This window comes from Rhinolophus hipposideros (genome assembly GCF_964194185.1).
Source record: "Rhinolophus hipposideros genome assembly, chromosome: 14".
NCBI lineage: Eukaryota > Metazoa > Chordata > Mammalia > Chiroptera > Rhinolophidae > Rhinolophus > Rhinolophus hipposideros.
This window is the reverse complement of record NC_138060.1, coordinates 27,945,228-27,970,758: the sequence shown is the minus strand read 5'-3', so window position 1 is coordinate 27,970,758 and position 25,531 is coordinate 27,945,228. Positions and strand designations below refer to the sequence as shown.

Sequence of the window (25,531 nt, the reverse complement as noted above, 5' to 3'; positions counted from 1 at the left end):
ACAGCAGATGGAGGGTCCAGAATCCTGCAGTCCAGTGCCCTTTGGTCCCCACATGTTTGGGATGTGAGACTCTGGACCCAACAGAGAGCTGTCCCCTCCCAGGCACTGAGACCACCCAGGGAGGGGAGGTACAGCAGGGCTGGGCTGACCTCATGCCTCCTGGGATGGCCAGGAAAGTCCTCATTGAGCAGGTGACTTTTGGGCTAAGACACAAAGGAGGGGAGAGACCAAGATCTGGGGGAGAGCATTCCAGGAAGAAGGAACAGCTAGTGCAAAGGCCCTGAGTTGAGAACTAGCTGGATATGTCCCATGCCGATGGGGGAATGGTAGGAAGATGAGGGAGCCTCATGTACGCTAGGTCCGACAAATGTGTGAGTGAAGCAGGTGTGGGGCTAGAGAGGTCACGTGACTACCTGGGGTCACGCAGTAAGTTCAGGAGCAGAGGGCTGAGGTGGGAACCATGCGAGGCTCAGAGACACCCTCAGAGCCACCCTCAGAGCCACCCTCAGAGCCACCCTCAGAGCCACCCTCAGGGCCACCCTCAGGGCCACCCTCAGAGCCACCTTCAGGACCACCCTCAGAGCCACCCTCAGGGCCACCCTCAGGGCCACCCTCACGGCCACCCTCAGAGCCACCCTCACGGCCACCCTCAGGGCCACCCTCAGGGCCACCCTCAGAGCCACCTTCAGGACCACCCTCAGAGCCACCCTCAGAGCCACCCTCAGAGTCACCCTCACGGCCACCCTCAGGGCCACCCTCAGAGCCACCCTCAGGGCCACCCTCAGAGCCACCCTCAGGGCCACCCTCAGAGCCACCTTCAGGACCACCCTCAGAGCCACCCTCAGAGCCACCCTCAGAGTCACCCTCACGGCCACCCTCAGAGCCACCCTCACGGCCACCCTCAGGGCCACCCTCAGAGCCACCCTCAGGGCCACCCTCAGAGCCACCCTCAGGGCCACCCTCAGGGCCACCCTCAGGGCCACCCTCAGGGCCACCTTCAGGACCACCCTCAGAGCCACCCTCAGAGCCACCCTCAGAGTCACCCTCACGGCCACCCTCAGAGCCACACTCACGGCCACCCTCAGGGCCACCCTCAGAGCCACCCTCAGGGCCACCCTCAGAGCCACCCTCAGGGCCACCCTCAGGGCCACCCTCAGGGCCACCCTCAGAGCCACCTTCAGGACCACCCTCAGAGCCACCCTCAGAGCCACCCTCACGGCCACCCTCAGGGCCACCCTCAGAGCCACCCTCAGGGCCACACTCAGGGCCACCCTCAGGGCCACCCTCAGGGCCACCCTCAGAGCCCTGCAGCCTGTGCCCGGCAGAGGAAGGTGTTTTTCTGGTGACCACGGCCAGAGGATGCCCGAGTCCAAGGTGTGATACTCCACACCCTGCTCAGTTTGGGCAAGGTACCCAGATCTGACCCAGATGCAGCCTGAGCAGGGATCAGATCCCAGATCCCCGGACCTGCACTTTGAGTCCTGGGGACGGGGTTCCAGGTGTTTCTGAGTAACACATGGTATGTCAGCAAGATATGAGAGTAAAGTTCACAGCCACTGGAGCTTATGCTTTCCCTGGAGAAGACATATAGCCCCACACCACTCGCTCATTCATTTACTCATTCATTCATTCATTCATTCATTCATTCATTCATTCATTCATTCAAAAAACTTTAATGGAAAGCCAGACTCTGAGTCATGGAAAGCCTATCCTAGCTATAGGATAGGTATGACTGCAAAGGCACAGAGCAGTGAACTCTCATGGTTTTAGTGGCAGGGGACAGGGCCACTTTGGGGGCATGATTGCATCACAGGGTATAGGGAGTTGTGGAGGAATAGGAGAGGAAGACAGTTCTGTGAGCAGGGATGAGGGATTTGGTGCCATGGACCCTGGGCCTTGTATCACGGGCTCCCATGTTTGGCCCATGGCTGAGCTGGCTCCTGGGCCCTGGGCCCCTCTCGCCCTTCTGCATCTTTGCCACTTCTGCCTCACCCTCTGGCCTTCCCATAACCCATCCCATAAATCAACTCTGCTCATTCCTGAGTTATTTTTTCACTACAGGGATGTAACTTCACGCGGGATTGGCTTGGAGCGACCCATTTGCTGGAAGGAAACATGGAGGACCCTGTTCTCAGAGCTCCGCTCGCCTGTCCTGCCCCCAGCAAAGCTGGGAGGGCAGCAGGGGCTGGGAGCGTGCCTATACCTGGGTCATTAAGTACTCACTGAACACGGGGCTAGGCCCGTTGAGGGGCTCAGTGCCCCCTAATGAAGTCATGAGAACAAGGTGGGCTCATTCTCCTCCCCAATTTATAGTTCAAATGAGGAAAGAACACCCTGAGGACGCCCTCATCAACAAAGAGGTACTGCCTTTAATGTCTTCACATTTCCTTATTAAGTCCCCCATTTTCCTTTCCCAATTCAGCCAAGTCTTATCCATTAATGTCCATTAATAAGGAAATTGATGTCCCCAAGTGTCGCTGAAAAAGAAGATGGTAGCTGCTAACCAAAGTGTTAACTGAAAATGAAGGTATTTAGCTGAAAACAAAGATGTTAGTTTCTAATAAAACAGGGAGTTGCCTGATCACCATGGTGTGAGCTCCTCTTTAAGATCTTGGCTAAAAGTTAGGCCTGGCAAATAACTAAAGTGTTAGCTGATAAGTAAGATGTTGGCTGAAACATTAAACAGTTAACAGATGGCCAAAGTTGATAAGTATGGAGTTAATTCAAAAGTAAGATTTCAACAACTCAATAATAAAATGGCTACCCAATTATTGAAGCAGAAACTCTAAGAGATATTTGTGCAGCCATATTCATCTCAGCATTAGTCACAAGAGCTAAAATGTGTCCATTGAGAAATGAATGGATAAACAAAATGTGGTATATTCGTACAATGGAATATTAAGTAGCCTTAAAAAAGGAAATTCTGACACATGCTGCAACGTGGATGAACCTCGAGGACATTATGCTACATGAAATAAGCCCGTCTCAAAAAGACCAATACTGTGTGATTCTAGTTATATGAGGTCCCTAAAGTAGTCAGATCATAGAGACAGAATGTAGAACGGTGGTTGCCAGGAGCTGGGGGAAGAGAAATGGGGAGCTGTGTTTGGAGGTGGATGGTGGTGATGGTTGTACAATAGTGTGAATGTACGGAATGCCGCCTAAACTGAACTACACACCTAAAAATGGTTACAACAGTAAATTTTATGTTATGTATCTCTTACCACCATAAAAAAATGACAACCCAATTAAAAATGGACAAGACAAAAGGTATATGATGGCAGGTAAGCACATGAAAAGATGCTCAACATCACTAGCCATAAGGGAAATGCAATTAAGCCACAATGAGACATTAGTACATACCCTTTGGGACTAAAGTAGTAATAAAAACGACTGCACACATCCAATGTTGACGAGGAGACGAAGCAACGGAAACTCTCGAACACTGCTAGTGGAAGTGTGAAGTGGTAGAGTCACGCAGGAGAATAGTTATAACGTCAAACATCCACTTACCGTTCAATCCAGTGATTCAGCTGCCAGGTGGGGATACCCAAGAGAAATGAAAATATGTGGCCACACAAAGACCTAGACCCAAATGCTTAAGAAGCTTTACTCTTAATAACTCCAGTTTGGAAACCACCCAAATGTCCCTTGAACAGGGGTCCCTCCATACAAAGGAACTACTGAGGAATAAAAAGGAACAAACTACTGATGTGCACAACATAGGTGAACCCCAGCACCATTCTGCTGAGGGGGAGAAGCCAGACTCCAAATAGTACACACCATGTGATCCCATTTATGTTAAACTCTAGAAAAAAAAATGGAATCCATAGTGGCACGAGGGTGGGAAGTGGCAACTGTCTACAGAGGGACACAAGGGTAATGACTTTGGGATAATGGATTTTGCATTTTTTTATTATTAGTTTCAGGTGTACAAAACAGCATAGTGATTAAACATTTACACCCCTCACAGAGGGATAGCCCCACTAAGTCTACTACCCATCTGACAGCTATATAATACCGTATATAGCTATTACGATACCATTATCTATATTCCCTATATTGTATCTTACATCCTGTGACAATATATGTTTTAAATTATAGTTGACGATCAATATTATTTTATACTAGTAGGTTTTGCCTCTTGATTGTGGCATTTACTACATGGGAATACGCATTTGTCAAAACTCATCAGAGTATAAACTGAAAAGGGATCCGTTAGGGGCTGAACTGTGTCCCTCCCCCAAGTTCATATGTCTCAGTCCTAACCCTCAGTACCTCAGAGTGTAACTGTATTTGGAGGTAGGGCCGTAAAAGAGGTGATTACGTTAAAGGGAAGCCTGAATAGACATTCTTCCAAAGAAGACATGCAGACGGGCAACAGGTACATGAAAAGGGGCTCAGCCTCACTAATCATCAGGGAAATGCAAATCAAAACCATAATGAGATACCAACTTACCCCTGTTAGGATGGCTCTTATCAAAAACACAAGAAATAAGTGTTAGCAAGGATGTGGAGAAAGGGGAACCCTTGTGCACTGTCGGTGGGAATGTAAATTGGTGCAGCCACTATGGAAAACTATGATGGTTCCTCAAAAAATTAAAAATAGAACTACCATATGAATCAGCAATGCTGCTTCAGGACATATATCCAAAAGAAATGAAATCACTATCTTAAAAAGACAACTGTACCTGCAAGTTCACTGCAGCATTCTTCACAATAGCCAAGATGTAGAAGCAACCAAAGTGTCTGCTTAGGATGGATAAAGAAAATATGGTATAAATATGTGGAATATTATTCAGACATAAAAAAAAAAGAAGGAAATCCTGCTGTTTGTGACAACATGCTTGGACCTTGAGAGTATTAGGCTAAGTGTAACAAGTCAGACAGAGAAAGACAAACACTGTATGATCTCACTTAGATGTGGAATTTTTAAAAGTTGGACTCGTAGAACCAGAGAGAACAGTGGTTGCCAGGGGCTGGGGGTTGGGGAGAGTATGTGGAAATGTTGATCACACGTACAAACTTTCCACAGGAGATGAATAAGTCTGAGGATCTCCCGTACAGCATGATGACTATAGTTATAGCCTTGACATTTGCTAAGAGAGTAGATCTTAAGTGTTCTCCCCATAAAAAAATAAAAAGCTATCTATGTGAGGTGATAGATGCGGTAACTAACTTCATTGTGGTAATCATTACACAATACATACATGTATCAAATCATCACACTGTGCACCTTAAGTTTATACAATTTTATTTGTCAGTTATACCTAAATAAAGCCGGGGAGGGAGTTAAAATGAGGTCATACGGACGGGCCCTAATCCAATAGGACTGGTGACCTTATAAGAGATTAGGACACAGACACACACACAGAGCAATGAGCATGTGCGGACACAGGGAGAAGATGGCTGCTATACAAGCCAAGCAGAGAGAGGCCTCAGAAGAAACCCTGCTGGAACCCTGGTCTTGGACTCCAGCCTCCAGAACTGTGAGACAATAAATTTCTGTTGTTTAAGTCACCCGGTTGGTGGTCCTCGTTATGGCAGCCCTGGAAAACGAATACAGGGCACATTTCACTGTCTATAAATCATACTTATATAAAATAAAACAAAGAACAATTTAAAAACAAGGAAGGTTAGGTGATAAATGGATTGCACGTAACTCCTTGGGGCTGGTGTGTCCCAGCTGTCTGCACTGGTCTTAGCTAGCCCCCCATAAATGCAGTAACTAAGTGCTAACTAAGGTCATGGCTGCTACTTCATGTATTAACTGATCATTGGGGGTGTGCCCCTCCTTTCCCCAGGAGATTCTAGACGTGTTAAAAGCTTCTCCAGGAAAAGCAGAAAGTAAATGGTGTTTGCCAGGGTCTGGGGGAGGAGGAAATGGGGAATTAGTATTTAATGGGGCCAGTTTCCATTTTACAAGATGAAAAGGATTATGCGTATGGATGGTGGTGATGGTTGCACATTACGAATGTGTTTAGTTCCACTGAACAGTACACTTAAATACAGTAAAGATAGGGAGCGTTTGCTCAATCCGCTGAGACTTTGCTTCCCGGAAATTGTAGTCTGTTTGGCTCAAATAAACTCTTATAAGCTTAAAACAAAACAAAACAAAACAGTTAAGATGGCAAGTTTTATGTTACGTGTATTTTACCACAATTTAAAAAACTGGGGGGAAAAACAAGCTTCTCTAGGCCAGGCCAATACTTATTACGTGCCAGACTAAATGTGCAATAATGGTGGAATGACAAGCAGCGGGGCAGTGATTTTCACACCCCATGAGGTGGTGATTTTCACTCTCGTTTTACAGGTGGAGTTTCCAAGACTCAGGGAGGGGATGTGACTTGCCCAGTCACTCAGTGATCATTCCAGGATCCCAGTGAAAGGTACTATTCACACAGGGACAGGTCGTGTTTCTGTGGAGTCATTAGTTCCCTGGGCCAGTGCCCAACCTTTCAGAGGACGTAAATTCCTTTACAACCTATCTTTGTTCAGCTCTCACAGGCTTAAGACAGTGTTATCCTTCACGCCTGTGGGGTTTCTTCCCTTAGCCTGGAGGTTCCAGGCAGACACTGACCCCACGGAAGCCAGGGAAATGTGTTTAAGTGACACATGCACTGGCCTGAAAGCCTGGAAGGTGGGCTACACCGTCCCATCCTCTGGACGGGGGAGCTGCTTAGTACCTGGAAGCCCAAGAAGTAACCCCGGTTGATGGGACCAAAGTCACATTCCTGAGACCCACAGGGATATGGCCAAGATGGAGAAGGCTATGGTGACATGGTCAGGGTGACCTGCCACAACCTGGTTGTGGCCTTGGGCACATTACCTCTGCCTCTCTGCACTTCTTTCTCCTTATTTCATTTCATGTCTTCTAGGTAGCCTGCGCCGACAGCAGCAGGCCAGGGGTCCCTCTGGGTTCTACACTCACCTTAGCTGCACCCGGACCTCCCTCCTCCCTCAAACTAAGAGGCTTCCCTTTAAGTATCCAACATCGGCCCATGTAGACACCGAGTGGGGTGCTGGATAGTGAGGTGGACAAACACAGATGCTAGAGTCACGCCTAGATTTAACTCCCAGATTACCCACCTACCAGCCTTTGACCTGGGCAAATCACCTCGTCTCTAAGAGCCTCAGTTTCCACCTCCGTCAAATGGGGTCACTGGGGACTGTCTTCGCAGAGGCCCTGTGCTGGCTGGGTCTCCCTTCCCTCAGGAGTCCCATGCATAAGGGGAAGGTGGACCGGAAAAGGCCAGGCCCAGGGGTGAGGCTTGGCTGGGGAGAATCCAAGAAGGCTTCAGGGAGGAGGAGACCCCGTGAGCAGAGCTTTGAAGAATGAGGGTGGGAATAATCATACTAAGAATTATCATAATGATAGTAATAGCAGGCATTTCTTGAGGATGTACTCTGTGCCAGGCACTCTTCTGAGAGCTTTTCACGTATTAACTCATTTAATCTTCAAAATAACTCTTGAATGAAGTCACTCTAGTTAGCTCTATTTTACAGATGAGGAGACTGAGGCACAGAGAAGCCACCTAACTTACCCAAGTAGGAATTTGCCAAGCAGGGCATAGCAAGCAAAGGAACAGTCTGGACATAGGTGCAGAGGCAGGAAAGCCTGGGGAGGCGGTGGCAGGCTGGTACAGTAATGGCTCCCCATGAATCACACCTCCCTGTATTTTGCCCTTGTGTAGCCCCCTCCCACACTGACTCTGGGCTTAGCCATGTGATTTGCTTTAGCCAATGGGACATAGCAAATGTGAAATAAGCAGAGGTTTAGAAAGTGCTTGCATTCTGGAGTTTGTTCTGGAAAGCCGCATCCAATGGAGAAGCCCGAGCTAGCCTGCTGGAGACGTGTGCATTAGCCAACCTACACTAGCCCAGACCTAAGGGGTGCCATCTTACACTATGTGACCCCAAGGTGTGGGCAGCTGCCTCAGTGAGTCCCGATAAAACCAGCAGAAGTGTCCAGCTTAACCCAGACCAGATGACAGGGCTAAGAAAATGGTTGCTATTTTAAGCCACTCTATTTTAAGCATCAATAGATCATTGAGACAAACCTCCAAGTATCTGGTGCCTAAATCGAAAGAGACGGGTGATATTGTGCAATGTCACACAGCAGATCACTAACTGTCGTGTCCTGAAGAGCATCGTGGGAAGAAAAGACTGAAAGGGAAAATTCTGAGGCTCTGGTTTGCTGACATCTGCAGCCCTGTGAGGAACTATCAGAGGTTCACACCCCACTTTGAATTCTGAACCCCCAGAAGGATCCTAGCCTTCCACCCTCACTGCCTATTTCCATAACGCCCAACTATCATCGAAGGCTGTCAGCTCACCCATTCACCCAGCACCTGGCATGAGGCCAGGCACACGGTAAGTGCTTCCTAAATAGTTGTTAAATGATCGAGGATGTATGTGTCTTTATGTCCCCACCTTGTATTCTGAGCCACTATGGAAACACTACAGAGTGTGTCCATCTCTCTAGAATGGATGGAGTGTTCATCTCCTTCCTGGACTGACTTGGGTGTCTGTTCCCCCTCCCAAGTTAGATAGCATCTGAATCTCCCCTTGGAATGAGTGGTCTGTCTGCCTCCCCCCATAGATTAGATGGAGTGTCCACCTCTTCCCTTAGACCAGATGGAGTTGATCCACCTCCCCTTTTGGACTGGGAGCTCCTTGAGGGCAGGGCGCCCACCTCGTCCATCCCTATGGCCGCACACCCCACACAAGACCTGGCCCTGAGGGTCTGTCAGATGGAGCCTCTGTTTCCAGTGTCCTGTCTCACGCCTGGAGTCTGTATGGGTTAGTCAGAAAGCGGGACAGACCCTTAGTCCACTTTTCATTTTTACTAGTTTCCTCTTCCTAGTTCTTCCTGTCTCCCCAACAGGTTTCTTGTCCCCATTTCACAGAATATGAAACCAAAGGGATAAAGAACATGATCAAATTCATGAGAGGGCGTGGGGGTGAAGCCAGGACTCAAACTCAGGTCTGTCTGGCTCAGTCCCAGTACTGCCGACAACCACACCAACTGCCGCTGTGCAGGAGGGTCTTGGGAGCCTGTGCTGTGTGCTGGGGTCCTGCGTGAGGCTAATCTCAGTCTTGAGATGCTGCCCTGGAGATCCCTTCTGGAAAGGCTCTGGTCCTGGGCAGGGTCTCTGAGGAACACCTGAGGAGGGCTAGAGGAAACAGTGCCAGGCCCACAGGGACTCACTGGCCTTGCAAAGAGCACAGGGAGTGACACACCCCTGGCTGCCAGTATTGGCTCTACAGCTAACCCACCACTTTGCCTCAATTTCCTCATCCATACAATGCCCACCTGAGAGCATGGTTGTGGGGACAAAGCCCCCAAAAAACAGTTTCCAGGCTCTCGGCCTCACAATAGAAAGGTGCTGGCTCGGGTAGTAAATGGCCATCAACTGTGATCAGATGGCCAGCAGCTGTGGCTAGTTGGCCGTCAGCTGTAACCCGTAAGCCATTGGCCACTAATATAACTGCTGTGGCTACGCTAGCAGAGAAGATGGGGGCTAGCAAGAGCGGATTGCAGAGAGGCGGATGCTGCCGGTGAGAATATAGTGGTATGACTCCCCTACTTATGGCTCCGTGGGTGTTCCTTTTTGGCCTCACCATGTCCTGTGTTCTTATGTGGGGAGCGGGAGCGGAGACCCTGCACGACAAATGGCGCAGTGAGAAGGGTCCCCTGCGCAACAATGGTGCTTAGTGCCTGGCTCATAGCGAATGTTCAGCGATATTGAGTTCCCCTGCCTCGTAGACTCCCTTCACCTCATCTTGGTCTCCCTTCCCCCTTATTCACACCTGCTCATCTCATTTTTTTGGTCACACGCCGGCCACAAATTTCTTTCCCCTTTGGCTTAACAAAGGCACTTTGGAGTTGGCCACAAAACAGAACAAAATACATGCAAGGAAAAAGTACTCAGAACAAGCAAGCACTTCTTCCATTCCAAGTGCCTCTAGCAACACACGAGGTGGGGAACAAATGGGCAAAAATAACCACCCAGGGGCCACCCAGCCTCACTCTGACCATCGGGGTAGAGAGGGCTGGGGGCCAACCCAGGGCTCTGAAGCCACCAGCCCTGCCTGTGAATCCAGGCTCTACCTTTCAGTGTCTGCGTGGCCTTCGGAAAGTTGTGGCACAGCTCTGTATCTCAGTTTCCCCATCTGTGAAACGTGGAGAGAAGTAGCAGTGCCTACCTGTCTGGTAATCCTCTTGTTTGCTCATCAGACATTCTGCTGAAGGGAGAGCACCTATCGTATTGTGAGGCACAGTGGAGCTTCTTAAGAGGCAGCTGTTGGTGAACCATTGTATGGGAAACAACGGGGAAAATGAACACTGCCCTGGACTGAAAGCACCCCCATTCTGCACAGCCCTTTCATACACCGCAAGAATCATGGGCACAGTCCAAAGATTGGGAGACACTCACTTTGCCCTCCCCAAAGCCTGCCCAGAGCCCTGCACACAGTAGGTCCTTTGTCAATCACAGCATTTCAGTCCTAACTCAGAGATCTTGAACTTTCTTGTGGGAGTATCTTTTAGCTTCAGCCTTCGTTCTCCAAACGAATTCTTACAAAGCAGCCCATTGGATAAAAACAACTCAAGGTCCTGAGTCCAGTCATTTCGTTCTTCTCCCCCTGTCTCCAGCCACCATGGACACACCCCAGGAACCACGGTGTGTAAATCCCAGCTCAAGCCCAGGAGTGATAACACCTGCCTGCAATTATAGTGTGCCTGCTGAGTACTCTGTGCTGCCTGAGCCAGCTGTCTCCATCCCCTCCACTTCTCAATCACAGTCCGAAAATCAACATCTCATCATCCCATTATCCAGGCAAGAAGACTAAGGCTGAGAGCGACTAAGTTAGCCGAGCTCCCCCAGCTCATAAGGGACGGACTGATAGTCATACTGAGGCCCGTCAGCCCCTCAAAGGCTGTGCTCCTTCTACTGCTCCACGTGAGGCATGGGGAAACTGAGGCCCAGAGTTTCTCAGTGGGGGAGTAGTGACTTCCTGAGGACATACCCAAATCTGCTGAACCCGGGTCAAGGCCAGTGTGATCTTGGGGACTTCAGGCTGGTGTGCTATGCTGTGGCCAGATGCTGCCTGTGGGTCCCTCGGGGTGGGGAGAGTTTGCTGGGCCAGGTTTTATAACTGTCCTGGATTCTGCCGTGCAACAGATTAACATCCAGAGCAGCTGAAACGATGTCCAAGTTCAGGGGTTTTCCATCATCCCCTTTTACCCTGAAATCCAGCTACGGGGCATCCAGGGGTAGCTAGAACGGCAGGATTATCAAGTCCAACCCTACTGTTTACAGACGGGGAAACTGAGGCCCAGCCTTCCAGCCAGCAGCCATTGGCCTTCCAAGGGGCAATCTCCGTCACCATTATTTTGTGTTGTTATATATACCAATGGTGAGGACTTCCTCCCATCCACACTAGCAGTCAAGGAAGGGGCAGCACTGATTACGCTCTGACTTTATGCCTCATACTGCGTTGGTATATGCTTAACTGGCATTCCCTTCACGCTGCACAAATGCCCGTTAGTAAGAGGGGAAACTGAGGCTCTAAGAGAGAAGGCGACTTGCCACCTCTTCCTGACTGTAAGAATCATCTCCCAATGCCCTCAGAAGCTAGAATCGGGGTAATAATTTAAGAGAGGGGAGAGGGTACTTTATAACCCTGGAGACACCCACTGAGAAACCCACCCAACAGGGCTCTCCCACATATAACATATGCTTACTGAATGCATGGTGGAATGGATGAAAGACGGCGGGTGGTGCTCTGTAGTGTTTATTGAGTAAATGAATGGATGAATGGCTCTCAGTAGGGCACAGTAAAAGGCTCCCACCCCCATCATTACAGGGAAGTCTGGAACAGTCTGCTCTCCTGCCCCCAACATCACATTCTCTCTTTCCCTCTTCCTGTTCCTTCAGGGTAACCACCTACCCAGCTCGGTTTCTTGCTTGGAAGCAATTATCTCTGCTTCCCTCTGTCTCCTGACTCTCAAGGCTAGTTTCCTGATTCATTCCTTCAAGGACATCTTGACAGGAATGAGTACTAATGGTCTGTCTTGGTTCCTTTTTAGGGGACAGGTTTATACTTTGAAAGGGGTAGTCCTGAGAAAATAGAATCTGAGAAGCTGGTGTGTGGTTTGGCAGCATTTAGGATTGGGGCTAAGCCCAAGGTTGGAGTTAGTGCTCAGTCTTTAACCAGAATCAGGGCTCAGTCTGATCAGAGTTTCTGGTTAGAGGTCATCTAGAGATCAGGGTCAGAGCTGAGGTCTCAGTCTAGAACTGGGGTTACAATTCATCTGGGTTAATGTTTGGGCTCAGAGAAGGGCCAAGAACAGTTCTGAACATACACTCATGTCAGGCCTTAGTTCATTCCATGAACCAGGACTGTGGAGCAGTCTGTGGTTAGGGCCAGGGCTCTAAGACCAGGATGAAGCCTAAGTCTATGGCCCAAACGAGGACTCAGCCTGTGACCAACATCAGGTGTCAGCCTGAAACCCAGTTCCATCTGTGACCAGAGTGAAGGCCCAGGTTATGACCAGGATCAGGGCTCAGCCTGGAACTAAGATCAGGGCTCAGCCTGTTTTCAGGGTTAGAGCCTGGGCTATGACTAGAGTCAGGGCTCCATCTACGGCCCAAATCAGAGGTAGGTCTATAAGCAGAACTAGGGCTTTGGGGACAAATTCAGGCCTTGGCCTATAATTAGGACCAGGGCTCAGTTTATATTTGAGGCTGTTGATAAGAGGCTATGACTGGGATGAGGAGCCAGTCTGAGACCACGATCCGGGCTCAGACTCTATGTGTTCAGAAGCTCCTCCGTGGATCTCTAATGACACAAAACAGTGAACACATGGCTCCAGAACCTTAGATTTCTCCCCTAACTTAGACCCCTTGGAGCTGACTGAATTTCCTTCTATTCCTTTACAAATCTAGCTTCTTTCTAGCAGGTGCCATCCGACTACTGCCCACGTCACCAGGGGAACTGCCTCAGTGCCTCCACCCAGATCCTGTCTCCCACCTCCCTGCCGGGGAGACTCCTGTCTCCAGGGTTATTAAGGAGGAATCTGTGGGAAGAAAAAGGTAAACAAAACCTAGCATGAGGGGCTGGGGCAGGCACCCGGTTCTCCTGTGGCTCCACCAGCAGCAGCGCTGAGCAGGAGATGTTGACAGGAGACTTAATGAAATCCAGAGGGAGGCGCCCTGGCAGGGCCCACCTGGAAGGAGGCCTGAGATGGTAATTAAATTCATTCTGGTGTATGTCCCAACAAGCACAGAAGCAAGAACTGGTTCCAGGGCCCATTCACTCAAGGCTCCAGGAGTTTGTCATAATTACAGGGAAAAATACATTTCGGAACTTACGTAACCCCATTGCTTGAGCCCCAAGGGTTAGGCCCCAATTGTTTTTATTTTTTCCCCCCAGGAAATGCACATATTGCAAAGCTGTACCTGCACACCAGAGTCACCTCTGTGGGTCATATAGGGTGTGAAAGAGCACAGAACAAGAACTTGGTTCTTGTCCCCATTTCTCAGATGGGGCAAAATGAGGCTCAGGGAGCAAAAGCATCTCATTCAGAGTACGAGATCTGGTTATAGGACTACCATCAAGCCCTGGATCCCAGTTATTCTGCCTCAAAATCTCTGCAGTGTGGAGACTGTGGGGAACTAGGGAGGGAGCCAGTCCTTCTGCCTGAGACAGAGGAAAGGAAGGCTCTGGAGTAGGGCCCTCTAAGGAAGAGTGGGGACTGGCCAGGCCAAGAAGAGGAAGAGCATACCAGACAGAGGAAAGAGCACATACAAAGGCACGTGCTGGGAAGACCACAGCATGATGGGAGGAAGGGGTCTTCCCATTGGGCTGAGTGCCAGTGCAAAGGCAGGGTTGGTAGAGGAGGTTGAGGTAGGGTGGTGAAGAGCCCCATATGCCGGGGTAGCCACAGCAAGGTCTCCCACCACTTATCTCTTTTAATCCTCACAATGGCCCCGTGAGCTAGATGCTTTCATTGTTCCCACTTGACAGGTGTGTAAACTGAGGCTCAGAGAATTTGAGACATCTGCCAAAAGCAACACAGCCAAAAAGTGGAATAGCTGCAATTAGAACACACATATGTTGGGCTCAAAGCTGCTCCCTTAAACATGCTTCTTTTCTGCTTTACCTTCCCCTCATCCCCAACTTGCACAGCAGGATGTGGGACTATCAGAATCTCCAAGAAGAAGGGAGGAGAGATGGGACCACTTATCCAGGAGCAGGGCAGCAATGGGGAGCCAAGTTTCTGACCTGGATGAGGAAGCAGAGAGGTGTTGGGGGCAGAGGAGGGCAAGACATGGTGGCAGGGGAGGGAGAATTACAGGGAAGCCAATTCTAGCTGAACTAGGGGTTTCTTGGACAGGAAGTGAGCATCCCATCCTGGGAGGTGTGTAGGCAGGAGAGAGACAGGAGTCAGGGGAAGGCATTCCTGGATTGGATCCCTCCCAAATCTGTACATCTGAGTTCTCAGGAGTGCCCACTTCTGCAAAATGCCATTCTTGGCCATTGGCAATTGAGAAGTGTCAGCAAATGAAGCTTGTAGAAGAGGCAAGGCCTGCCCGAGGGATCTATTTGCTTCCAGAGGATTTCCCTCTTCAGATATTTCTAGCACCTTGAAAACAGCCTCCAAACAATCTGAAGAAAAAGTTCTTAATGTGCAGAGACCTCTCTGTAGGGTCCTGTCTCTTTCCTGACTAGGAGGCAACAGACACAGTAGCACAGAGAGGGGGAGCGACTGACAGAGTATCACACAGCATGGTCCAGGTGGGCCTCCTGGAGAAGGGATATGGCCAGGCTCCATCCTCAGGGCAAAGCCCTCCAATATGGGTCAGAGGGTCCTTGACATCATCCTTAATCAGGAATGAGAGTGTTTGTTTTCAGCTAAATATTTCCCCAACCGCAGACGAGACGCGGACGGGACTGTACATTCCAGACTCCTGGCAGCTTGGGAAACTGTACTGTGGGTCCTGCCCGGTCACTTCACCTCTTCCTCGTGGCCAGCTGCCCACCCCTAAGCCCTGGGGTCCGGCTACCAGCTTAGATGAGAATCCCGCTTGTGACCAAAGGTGCTCGTCACATCCCACTTCTCCTTTCCCCTCTCTCCAGGCTCCCCTGTTCCCTCTGCATACATCTCATCTCCACAGATGTTAACCTGGGTCGTGGGAATTTTCCCAGACACAGAGAGGACAAGCATTTCAGCCCAGAGGCATGACGACAGTGTGGCCTCTTTGGAGAAGGGCCTGTGTGCTCTGTGGCTAAAGCGCAAGGCTCCTGCCCAGCAAGGGGTGGGTGACGAGACAGAAGGGTAGGCATGGGCTAGCTGGACAAATGCCCAGAGTACTCAGGACCTGTTTTTACCTTGAAGCAATAGGGAGCCATGGAAGTTGAACAGGAGAGCACCAGGGTCAGAAATGTGTCCCTGAAGGCTCCCTCAGGAAGGGGGCGGGGACATCAGTGAGCAATGGATTAGACAGGTAAGAGTGTGAAGGTCAGGAGATGAAGGAGTAAACTGGAGTGAGGGCCTGGGCCAAATGTGATACTGAGGATGGGACCAGCTAAGCACTTCCAAAAGAAAAAAAGACAGGGCCAGGTCATGGACTGGTTGGTTGTGAGGCTGACAGATGTGGATATTAGGGCCCCCATTTTACACTAGAGGAAGCTGAGGCTTAGAAAGAAGTGACTTGCCCAAGGTCACTTGTGTAGGGACTGATGGAGCAGCACCACGGACTCCAAACCCAGGGCCATTTCTCTCTACTGCAGCCCTCTCAGTAGAGTTCACCGCCTTTGACACCTGCAGCTGGGATTTCTGAGGTGATTCACACCCCCAGCCAGGACCCTGGTCAGAAACGGCGTGTTTTCACCCCCATTCCCTCCCAAGGCCCTCATTCCTACCAGCCCTGCGATAAGCCCCACTCCCCTACATAGTCTTTTTCTCCCCCTCCACAAAAGGATGGGGCCCATTTCAGGAAGTTCAGGGATCCACCTCCTTTCCTGCTTTCATCCAACCTAAACCCCCTTCCTTCTCCAACTTCTGCCACTGTCCTTCTTTTTTTAGGTAGCTTTCTCCCCATCACATCCACCCCTATGCATGCTACCATCTTTGTGACCCCAAACTGTTTGATGTCCCCAAATAGAGCACACACTTTCACACGGCCATAACTTTGTATTTGCCATTCTCTCTGCCTAGTTCACGCTTTCGGTGGACTGCTATTTATCTCCTGATACCCAACTGAAAACCACTTCCTCAGGGTGACCCTGACAGACTGCTGCAGATAGAAACAGTCTCTCTCTTCTCCAAACCCTGGCGTGGCTGCTTGTTTGTCCGCCCCACCACCTGGAAGGGCCTAGGGGTCAGAGGGCTTGTCTCCTCTTTGCTTCCCCAGCACTCAGAACAAGGCCAGGCACACAGTAGATATTCAATAACTGCTGATTAGGAAGGGAGATGAATGAAGAAACAAGCGAATCAAGGAATGACTAATGCTCACAACCCCAGAAGCACAGACAGTCAAAGACGGGTTTTAAAGCCTGACAGACCAAGGCCAAATTCCAGCTCTTCCTCTAGCCAGCTGGGTGGCCAGGGGCTTCAGCCCCCAGAACCTCAGTTTCCTCCTCTGTAGAGTGATGGCAATCCTCCTTAGCGTGCGGCCTGAAGAGCAAGTGTGGTAGCACACTGATAACAAACACAGCACCGTGGAGTGCTTGAGCGTGTGTTCGGGGAAGCCAGCTGGCCTGGGTTCAAATCTTGCCTCTGCCAGCTGTGTGAGTTTGGACAAAGTACTTGACAGCTCTGTGCCTCGGTTTCCCCACCTGTAAAATGGAGTAAAATGGAGGTTAATAGTGCTGACATCATAGGGTGATTTTAAGGATCAAATAAGGAAACACATGTAACATGCTTAGAACACAGTGTAGCAACTAGTGAGCGCCAGGTACACACGTGTTGCATGAAGTTTACATAACCTAACACATGGTGTGTGCTAGTACAGCATCCTGCTCTCCCACCTCCTCTACCTCCATCCTGGGGCCCCGACAGGGTGCTGCAGAGACACGCCCAGGGGCACAGGAGCTTCTGAGGATCTGTCATGGTTATGACCTCTCTCTGCGGAACCAGCAGTGGGCCAAACACTGCAGGAGCCCCTGTTCTCCCACACAGACGTCGAATTAACGGCCCACTGCAACAATAACGGCCTTTGTGTCAGAGCCTTCCATGGAGGAGGACAATATAAAGCAAGTCACACTGCTCGGGGACTTCAACTGAAGGGGTTTCAGCCTCTGAGCGCTGCTTCAGGAGCACCTTTTCAACACGCTCCTTTTAAGTACCAAGTAAAAGTGTTCTCTTCCACTCAGCAAAAGGAATATTGCTGTCAGCATGACTATTTTCGTTGTTGGGGTTTTTGTTTTGTTTTGTTTTTGAGCTCTAAGTACTAGGCAATTTGCCCAAATTACATGATTTAATCCTTTTTGCAGAGTGACGAGAATGTCATTCCCATTCTCCCAAGAAGGAGGAGACGGAGGCTCAGAGAGATTGCCCAACAAGCCCACGGTCACCCAGTGTGGAAGCAATCAGGAGTTGACCCCACCTGTGTGACTCCAAGGTAGTGCTTTTACGCCCTGCTTCTCACTGAAGAGCTTTGACAATGTTGATTCTGGTGTGGGCCTGGGTGTCAGATTTTATAACGCTCCCCAAGAGATCCGCCAGGCAGCCAGGTTGGTAGGACAAGTCCAGGGGACAGAGGAGCATACCCCGGGGAGACACATTCCACGACAGAGATGTAATCCATGCAGCTCTAATCCTTGCCCCCCACAAGGATGGAGTGACCATCTGTGCCTTGCTGAGCCAACTCCCCCCAGCTCCCCCCCAGGGACAATTTAATCATTAAAGACCAGACCCCAGCCAAAATCAGGCTCGGAACCTCCAGAAAGCTGCAACTCCACAAGGAGTCAGCAAGGAGGCAGCAGGTCTTCAGGCAGAATTTTTTCTAGGAGTCCCTCCTGGCTCTAGACCATCGCTGATTTGCCCCCCATCTGACCTGGTCTCCTGCCTCCTCTCACAGCTCAGCATGGACCCAGCTTTTAGACCTTTTATTAGCCGTGGGATCATTTCTTCTTGGGAATTCAGTTTGTCCGGACTTTGACTCAGACCCAATCATTGTGACATTCCAGTGAAATGTCTCTGAGCCTGTATCCTCCCTCCAAAAGCTCCTCTCAGATCCACAAATGCCAGTCCTGTTTGCTCATCCACCTTCCCAGAGGATGGCGGATTCCACTGCCCTTAAAAGATAATGGTTTCTAATCCTGGTTCTGCCACTTCCAAACTGAATGGCCTTAGGCTGGTCACTTAACTTCTCTGAGTCTCAGTTTCCTCATCTGTAAAATAGGTACATATTGCATATTTATACAAAGGCCACCGAGATTTAGTGAGAGACTGGCATGCAGGAGATGCTCAGTAGTGACCATTGTTATTGTTACTTTGATTGTAATTAAGGAAGGGATAGTGAGTAGCCCAGAGTCCCACAGCCTGCACTGCAGGCCTCTGGGATTCACACTCTATATGGCCCACACCTCTGACCCCAAGTCATTGTCCTGCTGTCAGAGACTGATATGGATCAGAGGCTGGCACACCTACTGGTGCAGCCCCAGCTCCCCTCCGCCCAGGCCAACATCCACACTGGCTTTAACAATCAATAAAATGATCCTGAGCCCTGACCGAGTGCTACCACCCCTCACGCCCACCTCTAAAGTTCTCTCACTTCACCCCTACTGCCCCTAGCTTCATCTAGACCCCCACTGGTACACATTTCCTCACTCCCACCCTGCAGCTAGGCTCAGCCCTCAAATGAATTCTCCACCCAGCTGAAGCCACGTAGATCATTTAAAAACACTGCGATCATCTGGCCACAAACTTCTATGGCTCCCTAATCCCTCCATCTCAGCCAGCTTCCTGGCCACAGCCATCCTTTTCATCACCCCGGGCCTCCACTATATGTTCCACCCACCCTGTACCTCTTGGAGCTGCCCAGATGTGCCATGCTCTCGCTTGCTTCTGAGCGTTTGCACAGGCTATTTCTGTGGGGATACTCTTTCCCTCTCTCTGCTGACCAGCTCCTGTTCAGCCTTCAGCTCAAGTGTCTGGGGCCTTGGATTGTTTCTATGTGGGTTTCCAGAGATCCCTTGGGCTTCTTCACAGCATGGTGGCTGGATTCCAAGAGTGAGCGTCTCAAAAGAACTAGATGGAAGATGTATTGCCTTTATGACCTAGCACTGGAAGTCACGCAGCATCGTTCTGTCTTTGTCCCAGGCCCACCTAGACTCAAGGGGAGAGAAAACATGTACCTTCCTTTTCAAAGAGAGGTGTGTCCAAGTCATGTCATAAGATGAGTCCACGCAATGGGAGATGTGGCCATTCTTAGAAAACAAAACGCCACGGAAGGGGGAGGTCAATGTAACAACTACAGGAGCACAGAGGCTGGGGACACTCAGCATGGGTGCCGCTGTCTGTGACCCTCCCTGCTTATAGCTAGTGCTTTGGGAGACAGTGTGGCCTAAGTAGGAAAGCTCAGCTATGTCAGTCCCGTTTGTAAAATACGTGAAGCATTAGGAAAAGATTTCTGTCTGTATTTGGAACATTTACAATTGAACAGGTTTTGAATTTTAAAGCTCGAAACATTAATGGTCTTGAAAATTCCCCTGTGGCACTGACAAAGTAAGATGGGCCACAGATGATTTCAAAGAGGTTTGGGGCAGGAAAGATGAGGAAATTTTCCAGGTAGAAAAGGACCTGCCTGGTATCTATCCTTCCAACCATGGGAAAGGTCTGAAATGTTCTGGGGAGATGTTCTGATGGGATCTGGCATGTGCACATTCCATGCAGAGTCTACGGAGCAGAACTGCAGGGTCGGGACGAGAGTGCTGGTGTGGGCAGAACTAACCCAGATTTCCCCTCTTCTTTTTCTTACTCTGGGCCCAGCTTCCTCTGTCCTCTTACCAGTTGCCTCCAAATACTTAAGATTTCCAGATTGTGAGGAACCCTGCAGACCCCATGGTTTAGCCCTTGATCCCCTATATTGGCTATTACATCTGTGGGGACCCCCACTGACCATCAGGACTTCAGTTGTACCATGAGGATCTTCCCCGGCCTCCAGGGTTGATGCCTGCTCTGTCTCCTTGGCCAAGAAAAGCCAAGCTGTATGACCTGGAGAATGTCCCCTCACCTCTCTGAGCCACTCAGAATAGCAAACTCTGACCTGCTAGTCCCATGGGGCAGATAGGGAATCATAACACAAAAGTGCTTCACAGGGGAACTGTAACGGGTTATACAGGACGCATTCAGTGTTAATAATAATGACACCTTCCCCCAAGTTACAGCAAGGGTGTGGAAAGGGAAAGCGGTTTAGGATCAGAAAGCATGATGTGAGCTCTTTTGCTTCCAGGTGTGAATGAACCGTTCCCAGCATTTATGAAGCACCTACTATAGGCCAGGCCTCAGGCAGCACGTGGACACAACGTCTGCCCTAGAAGGCTCACTAGCTGGACTGTTCCAGAAATGGGAGATGTCTAAGCAGAGACCTGAAAGATGAAAAAGAATTAGCCAGGTGGAGTGGGAGGGGTTGCTTTCCTGATAGAGGGGAAAATGCGAGGACCCATGGAGCATGGAGTTTGAGCACAGAGGCAGAACTGGGGGGAAAAATGATAAGAAAAATCAAAATACTCGGCACATTAAGAAGTGATAAACACTAAACAGAAAAATAAAGCAGGAAAGGAACTGAGAGTGTGTTGAAAGGGTTGCCATTTTAACCAGGGGGAAAACCACACTGACAAAAGGACATTTGAGAAGAGGCAAAAGAAATGAAAGAGAGACATGTGAGTATTTGGAGAAAGAACATTCCAGGCTGGGGGAGCAAGTGCAAAGGTCCTGAGGCAGAGACCTGTGATTGGAACAACCAGGAAGCCAGTGAGACTGGAGCAGAGTGAGAAGGGGAAAGGGAGTGGAAAGTGAGGTCTCAGAGGTTGTGGGGGTGAGACCGTAAAAGTATTGTGGGTCACTATGAGGACTTTGGCTTTTACCCCAAGTGAGGTGGGAGCCATGGAGGGGCTGCTGAACAGAGGAGAGATGGAGATTGACTTAGGGTTTAACAGGGTCCCTCTGGACCCTGTGAGAAAAAGGCTATAAAGGCAAGCAAGGGTGGAAGCAACAGAGAGTATGATGGCTGGAGCAGGTGGTAGCAGTGGGTATGGCAAGAAGTGAGTAGTTTCTGGATATGTTTTGAAACTAGAGCCAATAGAAATTGGAGGAAGAGAGAAAAGAGTGACGAGAAAGAGAGGGGAAGACAGAAGAGAGGGGGAAAAAGGATGGCAAATCCATGGTACACATACCTCTCTGTTCTCTCCTGGGTCCATGACAGACGACATTAGCTGAGCCCTTTTCCCATTGATCCTAGATTGATTCTCCTCAACCTTCTCAACCTCCTCAGACTTCTCCTCAACCCAGGGAGGGGGTGGGAGATGAGGATAAAAGGGTTCAAATACACGGTGATGGAAGGAGAACTGACTCTGGGTGATGAACACACAACATGATATCTAGATGATGTATTACAGAATTGTACACTTGAAACCTGTGTAACTTTACTAACAATTGTCACCCTAATAAACTTTAATTAAAACAAAAAAGAATCCTCCTCAACCCAAACCTATAAGCCATCCTTCCTGTTCATCAAGACTGAATACCGAATGAGGTTGAAACGCAGTCTACGCTCACATAGAGATGGAAACATTGTTTGTGGGTACTATCACGTGCCTGGCACTAACTAGTTGCTTTTCTTTTTATTTACTTATTACAACTTTTAATTAATTTCCTGCTTTATGGAGATATAATTGACATATTACAGTTGTTTTTCAAATCCTCTCATTTCAATACTCACAACTCAAACCGTGGGGTTGGCATCAGCAACCCCACTTCACAGATTAGGAAACAGAGGCTCTGAAAGGTCCAGAGACTCACCCAGAATTTCCCAGTTAGGAAGTTCGGCACCAGGATTCAAACACAGTAGTCACTTATTCCAATGCCACCCCACCTTCCTACTGGAGACCCCGCTCCCCATCCTGCTTAGGCCTCACCTACCACACCTGGGCTTCCTGGCCTGGCCAGGGCTCCACATTCCAACAGGCTGGTAGAGGCAGGTGTGAGCGGAGCACCCCTGGAGGCTGAGAACACTGCTTGCCAACCCCTGGGCCATCACCAGGCAAGGTGGCGTGGAGGGGTGCATGCATCAGCTTTGTGAGCCAGGTGTGGCTGGAAGCTGGCCCTTCCTGGCCCGGGGGCGGGCAACTGAGCCTGGCCAGGTGTGTCAGTCTCTTCTCTTCTCAGACATACCTAAAAGTTCAGGGCCAAGAACTACTAAGGAAAAGGTACAACTGAGCACACAACGCCGTAATGCCTGGAGATGACACCAATCTCCAGGTGGTAGGGCTGGCCATTGCCACCTGGGCCACCGTCTCCTCCATTGGGCATTTTCTACATAATTAGAGAGTTGGTGTGTCTGTCCTGAGGTACAGTGCTCTCCGAGAGCGCGCTGTGACTTAGGAGGACGAAGAGGCTCACGAGGCCACAGTGGGGTCGAGAGCAAGACCGCCTGCGCTCAGATCCTGGCTCTGCCACTTACCTGCTGTGAGGACTTGGGCCAGTTACTCTACTCCTCTGGGCCCTTTCCAGGTAAAAAGCGAATAGCAATAGTATTCACCATCTAAGGGTTTTGTAAATATTGTGAGTGGTTATACATGTGGCGCATTTAGCACAGTAAACATTCAGGAAGATTAGTTATTACCATCGTCATCATATTATTCATCCCTGCGTCTGCAACGTCCATGTGGTCCTGAGCAGGCACTCAGTAAATCGGTCGAGAGACAGAGTGATAGGCAACTTCTCTGAGGTGGTACAAGAGGGCTGAGGTATGTGCCCATGTCAGCCAACACCTTGCTGTGTGACCTTGGGTAAGGCCAGTGCCCACTCTGGACCTCCATCTCCCCCTTGTTCATGTACAAACATGCATGAAGGCCCTACTGGCTCTGCAGCTCTGTGACTGGACTTTTTTTGGAGGGTGGGGTGGGGGAGTACCTGCCGCGGTCCCAACACAGGGCCAGGTGCTTAACATCAAATTTGAAAGGGACTTGGGGCTCCTGGCCCCTCAATCTCTTGGAGGACTAACTGCATCTTGCTGGTTATCAGGTTTGCCCTGTATATGTCCTTCCTACTCCACAACAGGCTGTAAGTTCCAAGAGTGAGTTGTGCTCTCTCTCTGTGCTCTGCAAAGCTTGGCCTCTTGGTACCAAGCCGGCTCCTCCTCCTCCTTCCACACTCAGGTCAGGCTCCACCTCCCCAGGAAGCCTTTCTTGACCCAGGCTGTTACCTGCCTCCACAGGCCTCCTCAGAGTCCCCTCTCAGGAGATGGTTGGCTTTGGAGTCTGTCCCCCTACCAGGCAGCTCTCTTGGAGGTGGCCTGTTGCTGTGTCCCTGGCACTGGCGAGTGCCAGCCACAGTAGGGAAGGGGAGTCCTGGGCAGATGAATGGATGAGAGAATGAAGTAATGGGTGGAGGCCACCTGAGGCTCTCTAGCCTTGAAAGGAATGGATCTTCGAGGCTGTCTGCCTGAAGGGGTGGGGGAGTGCTGAGAAAAGCGCAGGAACAAGGAGCCCTACAGATTGGCATCTAAAGCCTGGCTCTGCTCTGTCCTGACTGGGCAGACTGTCCCACAGTGAGCCTCAGTTTCCTCACCTGTCAAAAGTGGCCAATTCTCGCTGCCTCTCAGGCAGGTCCACAGGGAAAGTTACTTCTCCGAGGTACTGCCGACAGTGTGGTGTGACACTGAAGGGTCCGCGCTCCGCGGATTTGGATTTCTGTTCAGTCCCGACTGAGTTGAGAGGGCTTGGTGCAGGGCTAGGTATGCTGGATGCCTCTCTGCTCCTTGCTGTCCTATCCCGTTAGCAAATCGAAAGCGGGTCTCTGGTTCTGAATTCTCCCAGGTAACAGCATCTAAAGAAAATTATAAAATCGTGTTCTGTCCTTATTATATTTGTTTTTCTAGTACCTTCTGCTTAGAGCAGCTGTTTCTCAGATGTGAGATGGCTTTTCCTTTTTAAATATGCTGGCCTAAGCAATAGTGTCAGGTAGCAGTGAGGTTAAACCCAGGGACTCTGGGGTCACGTGGTCCAGGTTCAAATCCCAGCTCCATCTCTTCCTCACAGCGTGCTCTCAGGCAGTTCTCCTTGCCTCAGTTTCCCTATTTGCACAGTATAAGGATGGCACTGGGAGCCCGGTCTGGCCTGAGAGCTATTATAAGGGTTGATATGTGCACAGTGCTTAAACCTGGACTTTGCATAGTCTAGGTTACCTTCTGCTATGAAGATGTTTTAAAAAGTGGGTCGACCCAGAGCAAATGTGTTAAGTAAACCTAGTGACTGGCAGACATCATGGCCTGGGAAACTGTAGCCCAGGCCACCCGCTCCACTCGGCTTCCCAAGGCCTGCTGCTACCTGCCTTGCCTCTTGGGAAGCCCCCTGACAGCATAGCCTTAATCTCCAAGCTGGTAAACATGTGATCAGGTTTCCCAGCTTTGTCCTGTTACTTGGAGCACTTCTCAGACCTTGTGCCCTCCTCCCACCAGCACTGCCCACCACTCTGACTCTAAAAGTCCCAAGTTCCAGGCCCAACTCTGGCCCTCACCTGTGCCTCAGTTTCTTCATCCATGAAATGGGCAAGGGTACCTACCTCTCACCCATGAAATGGGCATAACGCTGCTCTTACTTCATAAGCTGCGATGAGAAATGGAGCTGTTGCCATCACAGATATTATTATTGTTCACTAGCTGGCTCAAACACTTGACTGCAGGGCCCCAAAAGATTCCACTGTGCTCTGCACCATCCCCTGCTTGCTCTCACCTCTCGCTTCTTCCTCAACTGGGACCCTCACCCAGAATGTTCTTCCCATTCTTTGCTGTCCACCCCTCTTCCCCACTCCTCTGAGCATCCCACAGTACAGGGACCAGGGCCTTACCTGCCACCTGGTGGGTCAGCTGAGGCAGGGAAGCAGAGCAGGAGCCAGTCAGACCTGGGTTACTAAGTGGCCTAGGAAGTCCACTTGACTCTCTGTGCCTGAGTTTCTGCACCTATAGAGGGGACAGTAACAGCGGCTTCCTCATACGGTGATCGTGGTGATTTCATAAGCTGTGTGCCTGGTTCACGGTCAGCCTGCCATGGCTGTGTCCACTGGTATTTTATCATCTGTTCGAGACTGAAATGGGGAGGAAACCCTGCCTCCGATAGCGTGGTTTCTAGCACTGTGCTTGGTCTTGGCATGTATGGAGAAACGCGCCTCAGCCAGCGCTCTCCACATGCAGCTACCCTGCAGGGTGGCCGGTACCTCTCACCTGCCCCTCTTCATGGGCCATGCACTCCACCTTCACCACAGCCAGCGCCTGGCTTCCAGACCCCGTGTCCAACC

General features: G+C 50.2%; 2 protein-coding genes across 2 annotated transcripts in view; both read left to right on the top strand.

Moving 5' to 3' along the window:
* LSM3 (LSM3 homolog, U6 small nuclear RNA and mRNA degradation associated) overlaps positions 1-25,531 on the top strand; it is a 183,068-nt gene that overhangs the window by 148,020 nt on the left and 9,517 nt on the right. Inside the window, exon 5 of the mRNA XM_081072969.1 lies at positions 17,506-17,633. Coding sequence (XP_080929095.1) covers positions 17,506-17,633 — 128 coding nt within the window. The remainder of the gene's footprint in view (positions 1-17,505; positions 17,634-25,531) is intronic.
* On the top strand, positions 101-4,800 carry LOC308507690 (uncharacterized protein). The gene has a single exon (XM_081072968.1). It carries the CDS (start codon positions 461-463, stop codon positions 1,421-1,423), a length of 963 nt encoding a protein of 320 aa, XP_080929094.1. The 5' UTR covers positions 101-460; the 3' UTR covers positions 1,424-4,800.